The sequence below is a fragment of the Petromyzon marinus genome, chromosome 13 (genome assembly GCF_048934315.1).
Source record: "Petromyzon marinus isolate PM22_M1 ecotype Great Lakes invasive population chromosome 13, UKy_Petmar_22M1.pri1.0, whole genome shotgun sequence".
Taxonomy (NCBI): domain Eukaryota; kingdom Metazoa; phylum Chordata; class Hyperoartia; order Petromyzontiformes; family Petromyzontidae; genus Petromyzon; species Petromyzon marinus.
The window spans coordinates 6,860,475-6,876,712 of NC_133679.1; the positions used below are offsets into that span (position 1 = coordinate 6,860,475).

The 16,238-nt window shown below is 41.7% G+C and overlaps 1 protein-coding gene across 1 annotated transcript; it reads left to right on the top strand.

Annotated features, from left to right (window-relative positions):
• The first annotated feature begins 201 nt into the window (after window positions 1-201).
• Window positions 202-15,315, top strand: LOC116942136 (aminopeptidase Ey-like). The gene is made up of 20 exons (XM_076066814.1): window positions 202-1,038; window positions 1,241-1,383; window positions 2,045-2,169; window positions 2,317-2,443; window positions 2,597-2,751; window positions 3,083-3,196; window positions 4,565-4,708; window positions 5,263-5,328; window positions 5,433-5,498; window positions 6,012-6,184; window positions 6,428-6,504; window positions 7,778-7,908; window positions 8,943-8,998; window positions 9,821-9,968; window positions 10,160-10,239; window positions 10,343-10,453; window positions 10,884-11,051; window positions 11,187-11,327; window positions 11,881-11,962; window positions 12,684-15,315. Exons 1-20 carry the CDS (start codon window positions 452-454, stop codon window positions 12,846-12,848), a joined length of 2,859 nt encoding a protein of 952 aa, XP_075922929.1. The 5' UTR covers window positions 202-451; the 3' UTR covers window positions 12,849-15,315.
• Window positions 15,316-16,238: the final 923 nt, after the last annotated feature.

The window sequence follows — 16,238 nt, forward strand, 5'->3', positions numbered from 1 at the left end:
GGAGAAAATGTGCTCTTGTGTTATTTAGCAAATGCTTCACGTTTAAGCGTGTTTATTTTGCCAATACAATGTGCAACTTCTATTTCGATTCATATACCGAAAACAGTGAGTCACAGCAATATCATCTTATCTTAATGAACTGAACAAATCCGTCAATCACACTGCCTTAAGAGGATTATTTTATAGATGACATTTTTCCAAATGCCCTCTATGGCCTCAGTTTTAAAACTGACATATGCATGTGTATTAGCGATCACATGCAAGAATGCCTTGAACTGAAGCAATTGAAACATATTGTAGCTGTATTTTGTGGTGATAAACATTTATATACCTACGATGCTTGTGAACTGTCATCCATTAATCGCCTTGGATGACTGGCATGGTCAATGTCTAACTTACTTGCTCGATATAAGGAAAGTCGAAAGCCACCGAAGGTGCATTCTTGTTCACAATGGGGAAGGAAATTTATATCAGCAAAACTAAAGCCATTGTTATTGCCTTGGCAGTAGCAGTGGCCTTAGTGGTAGTTGGCCTCATGGCTGGTCTAATTGGAAAAGATAGTGTCAGCAGTGATCCAAAAACTACATCCAAACCTTTAACAACCAAACCGTCCACCACAACGGCACCTCCATATCCCCCCGGTCCTTGGAATGAGTATCGTCTGCCTAGAAGCGTAATCCCAACGCATTATGAAGTGGAGCTCAAGCCTGAACTTTACAAACAGCCGGATGGTCTTTATATCTTCAGTGGCCAGGTGAATATCACCATGATATGCAAGGAGCAGACTGACGTTATCCTCATTCACAGCAACAAGCTCAACTACTCAGACAATGACAATATCTCACTCTCCGGACAAAACGGACCAATGGCCGTCAACACGTGGCTCGCAACGAAAACCGAATATCTGGTGGTGCAGTTGACCGGGGCGAAACTTGAGAAGGACATGGAATATGTTCTTCACGCAAAATTCAGGGGCGAGCTTGCCGATGATCTGGCTGGTTTGTATCGAAGTGAATACACGGAGAACAATGAAACCAAGTAAGTCACAGACGCTGTTATTTTTTTTCGCTTCATGCTGTTTTTTTCTTGACAAAAAATACTGAGCGATGTGACTTCTCAATGAAAGTTTGTGGTGTCTTAGCATTCTAATGGCACTGTTTTGGTTTGCTTGTAGACGAATATTTCCATTTACTTTAGTTTGTAACGTTAATTAATTAACTTTTTTTGGCTTTTTATCTAGGATTATGGCAACTTCACAGATGGAACCGACAGATGCCAGAAAAACATTTCCCTGCTTCGATGAGCCTGACATGAAAGCCACATTTGACATCACCTTGATTCACAAAGCTGAACATGTTGCTCTGTCCAATATGCCTGTTGTTTGTAAGTCTATCTGCATTCCAGTGATTACAATCCCACTCTCTTCCAAACATGTAACCAGGTATTCTCAAGTTATGGCTGGATGAAAACGAGTTTACTATTACTAGTGCAAGAACATTCAGCAGTATTATCAATGACAACCTACTAAAAACTAAAAAATGTATTGACGAAATTGATTCTCATGAACGTATTTGGTTTTAATGTATATTAAAAATGGGTTCCCAGGTCTACATCAACCAGAATAGGCCCAATATTGTCAGATATTAGCAGCCAAGCAGGTTTGGGCACGAATCGTCTTTGGAAGTGTGACCAGCATGCACAACAAGGTGTTATCGGCTGCAGGGCTACATGGTGGATAGCAGAGGGCAGTGCCGAAAATTAATTCTTCAAACTCAAGGTTTCTCGTCTTCACCAGCCTACCTAACCAGCGTGTTATGTATCGTTAAATGATTCCCACATGCAAACAAGGCAATGGGAGTTTCTCATCCAGCAGTAATCATGCACATCCACATGTAACGGGGTCTACATAAACCACCCATTCTAACCTCTCTGCAAATGCATTCATGCATACGTGTATACTTTTGTCTTCTCCATTTATAGCATACTTGGTTCACTGCTGTAATGAGTATGCTGTTTAATACATTCTGTGAATATATGTCCACAGCGACATCAATAGAAGAGGACTGGGTCCACACGAAGTTCAACACATCAGTGGTCATGCCAACATACCTTCTTGCTTTTATAATCAGTGACTTTGAAAAAGTGGAAGCAGTGGCAAACAAGACTCTAGTGAGTAATCACAACTGTATTGTATTATTAAAGGTGACCCGTGTTATTCATAATAAAGGTTGTTAGGAATAATATTGGTCGCGAAAGCCTACGTGTTAAAGTGATCCGTGTTGTTTGGCAGATATTTAACAATTCGCACATTTGCAGATACGCATCTGGGCAAAGAAAACTGAAATTGCCGCAGGCAATGCCGAATATGCGTTAAATATAACTGGGAAGATACTCAACTTCTTTGAAGAGTACTACGATGTGCCGTATGTCCTTCCAAAGTCAGGTACGGTGAAACCTTCAATGCGCTTAACAAAACAACGTGCGAAAAGATTAATTACATAAATCACGGTGCGGTCACGAGATATTGATAGGACAACGTCGCTACCAAAAAAAAAATAACAATGCACTTTCACATGCGTGGCTTGGCGGCGCTCAGATCAAATTGCTATTCCGGACTTTGCTGCCGGTGCCATGGAGAATTGGGGTCTGGTGACCTACAGGGAAACGGCTCTCCTCTACAACCCCGACGTGTCATCGAATGGAAACAAGGAGAGTGTGGCCACCATCGTCACCCACGAGCTTGCCCATCAGGTCAGACGGACGACCGGGGCAGTCGCAGTTTCTCGCAGCGAGTTAGCGTCAAGCAAGGCGCCCGCAGTTGTTTACGTTTTGCTCGTGAAATCTAGGCTCGTAAAAATCGAAGCAACCCGAAGTAATGGTTGATGCAGTCAAAACAAGTTCGCACAAATGAAGCCATGAACATTTATATATGACGTAAAACAAAAGCGTGCCGTTATTTTACAGTGTTTGTTTACGCCAAAAAATATTGGCTTGCTTATTATCCCATGCCGATATATATTTTGCAAATGGCCAACTGCATTGTTGTCAATTTCCCCGTCGGTGCCCCCCACGTTACACGCAGTGGTTTGGGAATCTCGTCACGATGCGCTGGTGGTCTGAGCTGTGGCTCAACGAGGGTTTCGCAAGCTACCTGGAATACATCGGCACGCACGAGGTGGAGCCCAGCTGGAACATCGTACGTTAAAACGAATTTACAGTCGCGGTTACGCACCCTGGTTTTACATTAACGGGTTGCTTGTGGAGTGGAGGTCCAACATTTCAGCTGTGAAGTTAAAAGAAAGATGATTGCCTAACTCGTGTATTGTGAGACTCATGAATATCGAAATATACATTAACTTCAAATATATTAATAACTTTAGCAGTGGTTGTAAAAGTATATTTTTATGGTTCTTGTCCTGGCAACGTAGTCTTACTAATGTTGAATGATAAGAACAATTTACTTTACCCTTTCTGGTAAAAGTTACAGGTTTTAAGATGTTCAAACACCAACAAGACACATATTAGACGGCATCAAGTCTTCCTTCACCACACATACTTGTGGAAAAACATGCAAACAAATATGATTTATAATCAGTTTCAAGAACAGTACCTACATTAACAAAGCATATTTGTTTTCATGTTTTACCATAAATATGTGTGGTTAATATAGACTTGATGCTGCGTAAGTGTCTATTTGGTGTTTGAACATCTTAACACCTAAATTTTGATTTAAAGCATTCGTGACTGCAGGGATTCATATTCTTGGTTCTTTCGGTAAAGTCACGTAGAAGGGAAACAATAAAATAATACAAATATAAAACAATAAAATTCTCACGACGTTTCGACTGCAACACAAGCAATCATCATCAGGTGATGATGATTGCTTGTGTTGTCTCCATGTTTAATATTTTTATTGTTTCCCTTCTACGTGACTTTACCGAAAGAACCAAGTATATCTTAACACCTGTATTTATGCCAGAAGGGGTAAAGCCGTCTTCTTTTAGATCGTGATTTTGTTTTTACAATATAAAAAAGTTTTCCATAGTTACTGTACAGTCATACTAATACTAAGCAATATACATTTTAAGCCAAACTCTTTGAGCATTTTAAGTATTACTTATTGACCTTAGGCTATTTACTTTCCAGTCTTATCACACGCCTAACAGTTGCTTGGTACGTACAGTATTTGTACAATATTAAGCCAAAATACACATTACCTATTTTAATCTTTCTTATGACAATATGTTCAGGAGCTACATACCAATAGCCACGAGAGAGCTCCCGGATATAATTTGTATAGTTTTGTTATTCCTCCACTGAAGGAGCACAGACTACAGTGGTTTACTATATGGTCCATAGTTTGGATTGCATGGCCACAATAACCCTTGTTTGGCTAGTTTCTCATGTTCCATTGACGATTATAATGTGCGCATCAGCCTGTTGATGTGCGGTTCTTTGAGGAATGTCAAAGCCAGGAGGTGCGATGAATGAGGTGTTTATTCTGGATGAGAGCTTTGACCTCATTCATGTGACAGTTCTGCGTGACGTTTCTCACTATCAACAGAAAGCATTGATCATATTGAACGATCTGCAGCGAGCAATGAGCGTGGATGCTCTTGCATCATCTCGCCCACTCTCCGTTCCACACAGTGAAGTTATGACTCCAGCTCAGGCAAACTCCATGTTCGACACCATCTCTTACAGCAAGGTGACCAGTACACAGAGGGTATTACTACTGTTGTGGGAAAGACATTAATATACTCAACACATTTGTCAATGACACTGCCAAAAATAATTATACGTAAAGGCAATGTGCATTGCTGCCAATGCAGTATCACACGAACATATACATTCATAGATATCTATATAGCCATTCTGAGCCCAATAATATGACATACTTGGTAAATAATAAATATTAAAATAATCGTGTCCTTTTTTTATCCAGGAATGTCTCACTGAGTCTTAAGACTATTTTTCAGGAGGATCCAGTATTGGCGTGTTTGGCCAAACCCATCAGTGAGTGTTTGGCATGTGAAATAAAACTGCAGTACCCAATACAACATGGATGCCAGGGGATAACACTCAAAGCTTTGCACAGATGAATTAAAACCATTTGCTGCACTGCCATTTCCTGGCCATCTCATAACCCAGTGGGCTCCACAAATGTGTGCCGTCCACCCAAACCTCACCTCCTGTGCCCGACTCACAATAACTGATGTCACTATGAAGGTTCATTAAAATCGTTTCCTCCCTATCTTGTAGGGTGCATGTATCCTGAGCATGACTTCCAGCTTTCTGACTGAGCCCGTGTTTGTAGCTGGCCTTAAGGTAAACCAATTTTACTTAATTAAACAATTCACATTTATATAGAGTGTGGCATCATTTTAAATGCGTCATATAACTTATATCTTATTTTAATTCCTTCAAATCAGTCATACCTGAAGGAAATGCAATTTGGAAATGCAGTACATCAAGACCTGTGGAGACATCTGCAGTGGGTAAGAATATATATATACATTACATTTAAGTAATGCCACGAATACACCAATGATACTCATAGGAATAGAAATACTACTATTAGAAAACTGTAAAATATATAATATAGTACCATGCAATAAAACAACATTTAAGGTACAATATTTTGTACATCTTTATGGGTTATTTTCATGATTTACATATTAAATGTAGAACAATAATACTACTTTCATTCTATATAGTGTCATTCATGCTCATAGCAAATCATAACGCTGTACATTAATGATATATGAGGATTAAATCCCATATACAGCCACTAGCAAGCAAATGAAACCCCTACAAGCAAGCAAAATCTAAAAGTAATAAGCAAATTAAGAAATGGCACCAAAAAAAAACTCAAACTACAATAAAGGACTTCATTTGTACTTCATTTATTTGAGTGTGGAAATACATTGCATTTTTGCTTCATGCGCAGAAAACAATGACAAGATGTTAAACTCCTTCCCCCCTCCCCAATATCATTGCCATCCTTATAGGCGGTGGACAATCACACGGTGACTCTTCCAGTGGCTGTCAAGGACATTTTGGACCGCTGGACAATTCAAATGGGTTACCCAGTGGTGCACGTGAACACGTCCTCTGGGAAGCTGACTCAGTCCCACTTCCTGCTGAATCCCAACAGCACCGTCACCCGGCCATCTGAGTTCGAGTAATTTTTTGGGAGAATTTATTACGCTATCATTTCACGCAAATACTCCTGGCCGACCGAGTTTCACCTGTTTGGTGCCATCGCCACAACACATTAACTGCTCTCACTAAATGTTAATGTCCGCTGGGTTTTTTTTATAGCATCAAAGACTCGGGACATATCCTTATCATCCAAATGTGTATGGCCATCTCCAGTGTAAGCATTGTGTTAACCCGCACTTCTTGTTTCTTTCTTTTTATGCAGCTACGTTTGGTACATACCCATCACGTGGAAGACGTCAACTAATGTTTCCGCAATCAAATGGCTAAATGAACAAGAGGGTATGGGATGAGTGCACCTCAGTGTTGTCGGTTCACGTTGCTTGCCAACAGAATACACATCACACGGTGATTGAAGATATAGCGTCTGATTCGTGTAGAGGTTGCTTTTGCCTAGTTTTCTCTCCAGCCTAATTCACGAAGCAGTGCTTGACTCGGGCCAGCTGTAGTTGGTCGTATTGGCAGTGCCCGAATAAACCCCGCAGCCAATTGGTAGCCGAGAGAGTGCGGCCGGGGAGTCAGGATCGTGTGTGTGTGTGCTACATCGATGGTGGGGAACGGTAGTGTAGCGGTTAGCGCGCTGCGCTACGAACCCGGCAACCCGGGTTCGATTCCCGCTCACGGCCAACATCGGTGACGGTTCTCTGAACCGATACCTGGGCCTCCCCTAGGTGGACTCAGCCTCAAATGAGTATCTGGCGCGGTGTATAAACATCGTCGCTGGGGAGACAAAGGCGGCCGGGTGTGGTGTTGGTCACCCACCCCCTCGTGTACCGTGCCGGCCTTTATAGGTGCTCGCTAACAGCACTTGCCCCTACAATCTGTCAAGGCTACACGGGGGATCTTTGGCTTTTGCTACATCGGCACGCTTGCCCTGCCCGACGGACCGAGCTGACCAATCAGAGACTCTGTCCATTTCAGAATTGAACACGTAAATGTTCGTGTGTGTGTGTGCCAGTTGCTGTGTTGATGGTTTGGCGGCCATAAATTTGCACCACGAGAAAGCCAATTTGTTGAGCGATCATTTGTGGCCAGGTCGCGTCTGAAAAAAAAAGAGCTATTTAGCTCCAGTGGGTCTTACCTGGTGGTTAAGAAAAATAAAGCGCTTCGCACATGAGCCGCACCCTCAAAGATTTGTCTAATGTCATTCTGCGTGATGGCAGATACGTTCCTGCAGAATTGAACAGAGAGTGTCCGCGTTCGCATGTAAACTTCTCTACCACCGTTTTGACCTGCTCGACTCCCTGCCCACTCTGGATAATTCCCCAGTTGCAACAAAAGAAGGGGCAGAATGGAAACATGTTTGTGCTGGATCGGCCGCGCGTGAAGTGCAAGCCACGCACTATTCGTGATTTTGTACGAACACGGCTGTTAGTGCTCCCAGAAAGGGGACAATTGCTATCCAAAATAGCGAATAAATTAGGCCCATGAACTCAAATTTCTAACCTTTGGTCCATCAGTAGCTTTTAAAATATCGATTACATTTGTCGGATGGCACACGTTTAAATCATGAATATGCCTAATCCTGTGTGGTTTATCATGCGGGTGTTTGCAGAGGTTTTCTCAGATCTTGTTCATCCTACGTCATGGGTGATCCTAAACGTGGAAGCGATGGGATACTACCGTGTGCACTATGATGATGGAAATTTCCAGCACCTACTGGATCAACTCAACCTGAACCATTCTGTAAGTGGTCCCGAGATAAACTCGTGCCACGCTTCAAAAATCATTGGCGATGGGGCTCCGGAGCCAAGGATATTATCCAATCAGCACGGAGTCTGTCTGCTTCCCCACAACTCCAATAACCATGCGGATCCAATGGCGCAAAGACTAAAGCCCTGTTTGCACCACTCTCTAATCTGCATAGCCATTCATGAAAAGATGTTTGTTTTGCACAACAGTGAACACAAGCTTGGGTTAAATTGAGCTATAACAAACTAACAAATATTGTTTTGGTTAATTTACACCGTGTATTTATATATGTGTTTATATATATGAAGCAATTGGTGGGGAAAACCGCGTAGCGACACGAGTCTTTGCCTTACCGACAACAACAAAACTTGCGTCAATCGTTTGGCCTCGTCGAGAGCTACTCGGGGCACTAAGTTTCGTAAAAAGTTGAAAAGTTACACAAACACGTTAAATTCACTGCCTGGGGGGGGGGTGGGCGGCGGTGGGGCTCGCCTTGGCAAAGAAGTTGAGGATCGACGGCTGACCGGAGGGCGTCGACTGCGGCGGACGCCCCCCGGGGCTCGCGTTTGCCCGGTGGGGTGGCGCCTATCGTGTCGATCGCCGCCTGCTGCTGCTGCTGGCGCTTGTTGGTGGTGCGGTAGTCTGGGCGGGCGGCGCGTTGCTGTCGGGATCACGAGTGGGCGGACTGAACAACAATAATAATAATTATTATTGACCTGATTTTTGTGGGACCCCAAGGTCCCGCCAAATGATTCATATATAGAATTATGGTCCTGAATTTGAAGTGTGGAGGAGTAGGCCAAAATGCATTCTAGAGAAGCTCTGTAGAATTCCCTAGAATGGAGGTTCTTTCGTCAGGAGTTGTGTAAGCAAGCAACACAGCTAACCATGCGAGCTCCTGATAAAAGTTAAATGAAACTGTTGATTTTAAAAACATGTATTCTTGATGACGATGATTGTGACACAATTTTCCACCATTCATGTTTATTATTTTATTAATGCCTCCATGTCTCCTTTTATTCCTGCAGGCTATACCACTTCAAAATCGAGCTCAGCTTATTGATGACACATTCAGCCTTGCAACGTAAAGTATTTATATTTTTTGGATAGAGTATTTATAATTGAGAATTGTATTCCTGCCTTGTCCATTTTCTTTTAGCCACGTTTAACATCTGACATTTTTACATTCAACGGTTTACACACCACTCTACTGACCAGTGCCGGACTAAGCTAGTGCGGGGCCTGCAGTATAAGTTATAAAGGGGCCCTAAATTAAAAAAAAACATAAATATTAAAAGAAAATGTTTTTACTTGCACAATAAAGTAATCGTATTTTTTCATTTGCTATACATCCAGATAATACAACAAATCGCTAACCTTAAACACCCAGTCGTTCATAAAAGTTGAAGGCAGTATAGTACTATAGTAATAGAGCAAGTGCAGAATCACTAAACCGGAATTGATAGCTTGAAAACATTTAGTGTGGGGCCCATGAAAGTGCGGGGCCCGTGGCATATGATACTTATGCTACTAGGATAATCCGGCACTGCTACTGACCAAAAATTTTGATAGTGAACAGGAAACTAAAAAAACTACCCCATGAGCAATACATGTGCAGTGTAATGGGTGTTTCTGGCAGCAGTGGGTAGTGCGTCTGGGAGAGATTCAGCCGAGCTTGGCAAGTCCTTGTAATTGTAAACATATAAGACACTGCTAACAGACACGACTTTGTTGTGCAGAAAGTATGCTGCAGCTGTTTGGAAAATTGTGAACCTATGCAGCAAAGTGCATCATACGAGTGAAAAAAAGATAACCGAATATCATGACTTTAATTGACTGTCATGCTTGCATAGCTGTATGAGCACTTCAGACGAAAGACTAATATGACATTCGTTGTCTAAATCAGAGCTGCAAAGGTGGCTATTGAGAAAGCATTGGAGACCACTGTATATTTGGAAAATGAAGATGAGTATGTTCCATGGAGAACAGCCCTCAACAACCTCGGATACATCAACGAGATGTTCTCCACCTCCAAATACTATGGGAGTATCCAGGCAAGAAAAAAACAGGCGCACCTATTGATCACGCATCATTCAATACTAATCCTCTTTTGATGTTAAATTGAATTGTGTGAAATGTGTAAATAAAAAAAATAAGAGAAGGGACGTGTCACGATGTGAAAGTGCTTCCATCAAAGTGTCTCCAACGATTATTTGTTATGTCATCTGTTGTCTTCTCTTTACAGAAATACATGTTAAAGCAAATAGAAAATGTTTATCAGATACACAAAAACCTCAGTTTCGTTCCCAGTGGCCACATGGATCAGTGAGTATTGTAAATGTATTTCGTGAGTTTGAATTGCGCAACATTTTACTTCAGCACAAAATGTTAATGGTCAGATTAACATGAATTGTCTGATGTGTTCCAGGTACATGCAGGTGTACGCTCTGAACACGGCTTGTGGGTACGGCAAGCGAGAATGTCTAGAAAGTGCCTTGACAATATTCCAGAAGTGGATGGAAAATAAATCAAGCAATGTGTAAGTGCACATACAATTGTATTGAGTGTCACGGGTAAATTTACTTTCATGATAAAAGGCTCTTTGTCCCTCAATTGAGCGAATACCGATAACTCGTTATAGAACAACAGGGCTTGTCATAAAAAAAAACGAGGACACGCAATACGGGTATATTGAAGTTTTCGCAAAGCAATCTCATTTTATTTACTTTATTTTCACACCTGCAACAAAACAAATTAACACACGATGAAAACATCACGGTCGATAATGTTGGGGGTGTACGTTTGGATGGTTGGGGAAGATTAAGCATTTGTGAAAAAAGAGCTTCATAGCTCATCGGATTTCTCCAGGATAAATATTCTGATTCTACACGACTGCATCATTGCCTGGGCAGTTCAGTAATCTAATACTAATACATAATTTATTTTTAAAACCCCCATTGTGTTTTAAGAATTCACCCGAACCTTCGCTCGGTGGTATACTGCCAAGCCCTGGCAGCTGGTAGTATTTTGGAATGGGACTTCGCATTCAAGCTTTTCCAAGAGACTACCTTCCCTGTGGAAAAGGAGAAACTGAGATCAGCATTGGCCTGCAGCACCGAGCCCTGGATCCTCAGACGGTAAAGCCCTTGCTTGGCCTTACTTCGCCACAACCCTTGCAGATGCTCACCTCTACTTATGCTACGTGAATGTTCACTCTCACAAATTATTGGGTGGGTGGGGGGGGTGGGTGGTGGGTGCATGTGAATTGACAGGCTCCTGGAGTATGCTTTAGATTCAACCTTCATCAGGAAGCAGGATGCCACAAGTGTCATTACGTCGGTGGCCCGGAATGTCATTGGGCGGCCTCTGGCGTGGAGTTTCGTCAAAGAGAAATGGGACTTCATTTTCAACCAGTAAGTACTACACGTGTTTTAATTAATATTTACTGCACGCTTAAAGTGTATTTACAATTACGTCACAAAATTATGACACAATTCTCAGTATTGAGATTGTACTGATATCTTAGACTCACAATATTACGTTTAAGTTGTGTACATATTCCAGTATTTGTAATTAATATAAGTGCAAAATGTGTTTACCTGTACAAACTTGGGAGAGTGTGTTGGCATTAGGTAATTCTCCTTTTATGCTGAAGTTTCCTGAAACATTTCCCTTTCTATACCTCAAGACCTACTTTTATATCATGTTTGAATGTTAAACTACATTGCCTCTGTTTACTTTAAAAAATATATATACAGTAATTATTCATTTGCATATGCTTTCTATGTTGTGCACATACATGCTCATACTTTGTTTCACCCTTTTGTAAGTTAACTTGTTTATGAGCCTGTACAAAGTCTTAAGATGTCTTCTTCGTGCTTTGATGCTAGCATAGCGTGTGTCGTTTTATGAATCCGGATTACTGCAGCCTTTGCCTCCTAATTGTCGACCCATGATGTTTTACAGGTATGGCTCTGGGTTCTTCTCTTTCTCAAACTTAATTACGGGCGTCACGAGGCATTTCAGCACGCAGGCAGAGCTCGGCGAGGCAAGTGGATCTGGTTCCAGCTTTACTTTAGCAATAAACATCCGTGGTCTGGCCTGGTTGGTTTGACGAATGGAAAGGTCCACTACCCTTTCTCGATCCAAAGTTCAATGTTTTGAAGCCCTTATTTGGGACCGCAAGAGCAGAGCGGTGCTGATGGTTGTTAGCCGGCTCTGTTCATTTACTCGTGGAATGCAGAGTACTGACAAACTATGCTCTTGGAAAGTTTATTTTCTAAATATATATTTAACATGCAAGTTTTTTTTGTTGTACCATAAATCTGCATGCACTTTCATGACGCTTTGTCAAGTGACGATTTCATCACAATTATTTACAGCCCTCTCGTCAAGCTACCGCTTGATGTAATAGCTCCCCACAAACCGTGTTGGTCATGGGGGTTGTTTGACCATACTTCACCATGCTTGTCAGAGTGTGTTGGTGAAGGGCGTGCCCAAGACTGGTTCAGAAATTATTAAACACTGATGTTAGCTGTGATATCAAAGTGTAAAGCACACACATACACACACATACAGCAAACATTTGCTGCAATGGAAAAAAAAGCTACAATCATATGTGTTCTCTTGATACTTGTATTAAACTGTAAATATTGTTTTGTTAGGGCAGCACTAAAACAGCCGAATTATGATTCCCTAGCACATGGATGAATGAAGGCATGCATTGATTTCCATGAATTCAAAAGGCATTTTATACTTTGTGTCATCAGCTTCTGCAATTTAAGGTGACACATCCAAACCTGGGTTCAGCTGCGGCCACCATGGAACAGGCCATTGAGAGGACCAGGACCAACATCCAGTGGAGGGACCAGAATGAGGAAAGAATCAACAGCTGGTTCGAGTCCAAAGTCAACCCAAATGTTATCTACTATTAGTTCTAGAAACGAGCCACATATTGCTTAAATCGCTCACTTTGACACTGAGAAAATTTTCAGTTGTATCCGCTTGAAATAATTTTCACTTTCATCTGTCTACTGTAATATATTACCCCGTGTTGAAATGTCTCGTGCGAAATGTATGACGTAAGCATTTATGGTGAAATGCTTTTCACAGACATTTTTGATACACCGAAAGCTATTGCAGTAATCTTCTACGTTTTTGTTTTACCCATTGATGCGTTATGTAATACATTTCGTAAGAAGCAAATTTTTGTCTTGATGATTTCATATAAAACCTCCACAGAGTAAAGTCGCATTTACAGTTTAAAAAAAACAAGTTCATAAAATTATTCACGTGTAGCTTGTTACCGCAAAGCTGCTGGTGTTGTCACTCAGGCAATGTTCAACATGTCTGCTGAGGCTCTCCATTTTCACATTTGGGGTTATCCATCAGCCTCGGTCGTATTGTCTCGCTCAACTTTAGACTACACACAATTTTTCATTCAAGGTAAGCACCTGGAAGGAGGTTTTATTTTTTTTATTTTTGAAAGAACCAGGTTCTCTAGAGTTATTGGCATAATCCCGTCATTATATTACTCAGTGCACATTCACCATAAGGGATGATAATGGTTAGTTTGGACTGATGGTGGAGTGGCAGCTAAAGGAGTAAAAAAAAAACATGCCCCAGAAGATGTCCACTGTCGAGATGCAGCGATCAAATAAGCTCATGCAGGTGCTAGAGGGATCCTTGTATCTCAAGGCTATGAGAGAGAGAGACAAAACACAGACACGTAGACACACAGACAGACACACAAGCAGAGAGACAACACAGAGACACACAGAGGGAGACATACAACATAGACTTGTGTGTGTCTCCCACGCTCACCCCACGCTGCTCACCACGCACGCTGCTCACCACGCTCACTCCACGCTCACCACGCACGCTGTCTGTGTTTTGTCTCTCTGTGTTTTGTCTCTCTGTGTTTTGTCTCTCTCTCTGTGTTTTGTCTCTCAAATGTAGCCCTACCTGATGACGACTGCTTGTGTTGCAATCGAAACGTCGTATTGTTATCTAATTTATTTTCTTTCTACGTGGCTTTACCGAAAGAACAAAAGAGTAAATATTGTTTTGTTTTCAAACTTTTAACTTGGTAACCATGTCCTATAAATGTAAAGCAAGACTGTAACCCCTGTGCCATGGCACTGAAGCCAAGATGAAACAAATATATTGTCGTTAAGATTAATTAACAGTTCACTATACTCTCATAATAGTTAATCATACGTTACTCATCAAAGTAACTTTACTGGCAGTTAAATATTTACACCACGTAAACTGAAATGAAACTTTGAAGGAAGCCATGCCTATTTAACGGATTACCACCTTAGTTACTCTGTTTAGTCCAATAATGTTTTGCTTGGACACCGTGAGCACTGTCAGGTAATGAAAAAAACTGGACGTTGAATATACGGGCCTCGGACCAAATCACTTGCGATGTGCCTGATGTCCGATCTCGGAACCTCAGCTAGCTGGGTTGAGCTTGGGCATTTATTGAATGGGTGACCTCCATGCACAGCAGGGTGTTATAGACTGCTGTGGGGCAGCTACGTGGTGGTAAGCAGAGGAGAGAGAGAGAGAGTGAGCGTCAAATCACACTGTTGTACCGTATGGCTATGCCCCCAACATCTACGCTACCCACCTTCACCAACCCGCGCTGAGCAGTCGAGTGATGTATGAGCATACATATAACCCCCGCGACCCGTCCAGCATCGGAAGGCCCTCATCCAGCAGTGGATTGACAAATGGCTGTACGCCAACATGTGTGAAAATGCAAAAGTACACCCCATTCAAACACTACTAAAAATATGCGCTTTGCTTGGAATGTATCACTTAGACTTATTGTTTTTAATTAGACTTTGTAATCCATATTAGGTGAACTTCATTTTCGAAGGAATCTGTGTCCAACTGCATTTGACTTAGATTACTTTAATTGCTGTCTAAGTTATTTGCGCGAAACTGTACTTGATTTCATAGTCGCACTGCATTTGACTTAGTTTGCTTAGTGTCTCCAATGTTAAGGAACTCGAGCCCGAGTTACACGATTTTCGTCTCTGCTGATCCCGCAGGCAACATCTCTTTTCACGTAACTGTCTCTCCACATACAAAATTAAATACTTCTTACACAACCCCATTGGCTACGTATGGTGTGAATAAAGTTCAACATACATAGCCCAAAAGTCTTACCCCCCGATGACTTTTAACATTTGGTAGCAAATTACATAAATGACCTTCATGTTAATGTATCTACACTTACATACAGAGAGAGATATATATTAGTTTTTCAGAATTAACCAGCAATTTTTGCTCGAATTCCTAGATTTCTGTAACTGCATTTGCTCTTCTGGGGCGCATCTACAGAGGTTTAACACATCTTGACAGTGTTTTGAGCGATGTATTTTGAATACTCACTGCAGTCATTTGTTGATGTTTTTGGCTGCTTATAAATCCCCAAAAAAGACCAAGGAAATATTTCAAAAGGCGCACATTGTGACGTTAAACTCATTGTTTGGTGATACTGCGTTAGCAGTGGACAAGCACATGCTACCAAACACTCAACACATTCGTCAACAACACTGTGGTTTAAAAGGAAAAATAAATAAATGGCAACGTTTCGGGCAATGGCCCTTCTTCCTAGCGCTATTAAGAATGGTCACTGACGAACATTTTCAGGTCAGTCACCAAATGTTTGAAAATAATATTATATACCGACGCACTTTTGTTTTCAATAATAACTTTTGTCTGCACACATCTAATACCAGGAATTCATAACTTGTTGGCATTTACTTGTTAAAAAGTAACAAAGCAGCTGAGTGGAGAATGACTAAGTAACACGCAACGCTGCAATCATTAACTCCGAAGAAAGGAACTGCAAAAGTAAGGACCATCTTTTATGGTGTTTTATTGGGTGCAGGCTAATAACACGCTTTTTTGTTTATGATCCACAATGTCATTTTCGGCGAGCATGATGAACCACACGCTCTGAAGGTTCAAACATTACATGTTCTTCCAGACTCCGCATTCCCCCCCCCCCCCCCCCCCCGGACGTGTTTCCTCCGCACACTGGGTGCCCCCATGCCTTGCGCTGCCCCCCAGCCATGTGAACCCCAGGCCCAGCCTTGTTCATTTACGGCTGGATAAACGCTCGTGGTGGGGGAGGTTGTTTGACCACATATGTAGTGAGTTATTCAGAGACACTATTTAGGAGGCAACAATGTTTATGCTACACTTTACGCAACACCATTACACACGGGACTAAATACACCTATTCTCACTTGTTGCCACAATACACATTTTTTTTTGTGGCATAGGGCCACAATACACATTTTTTT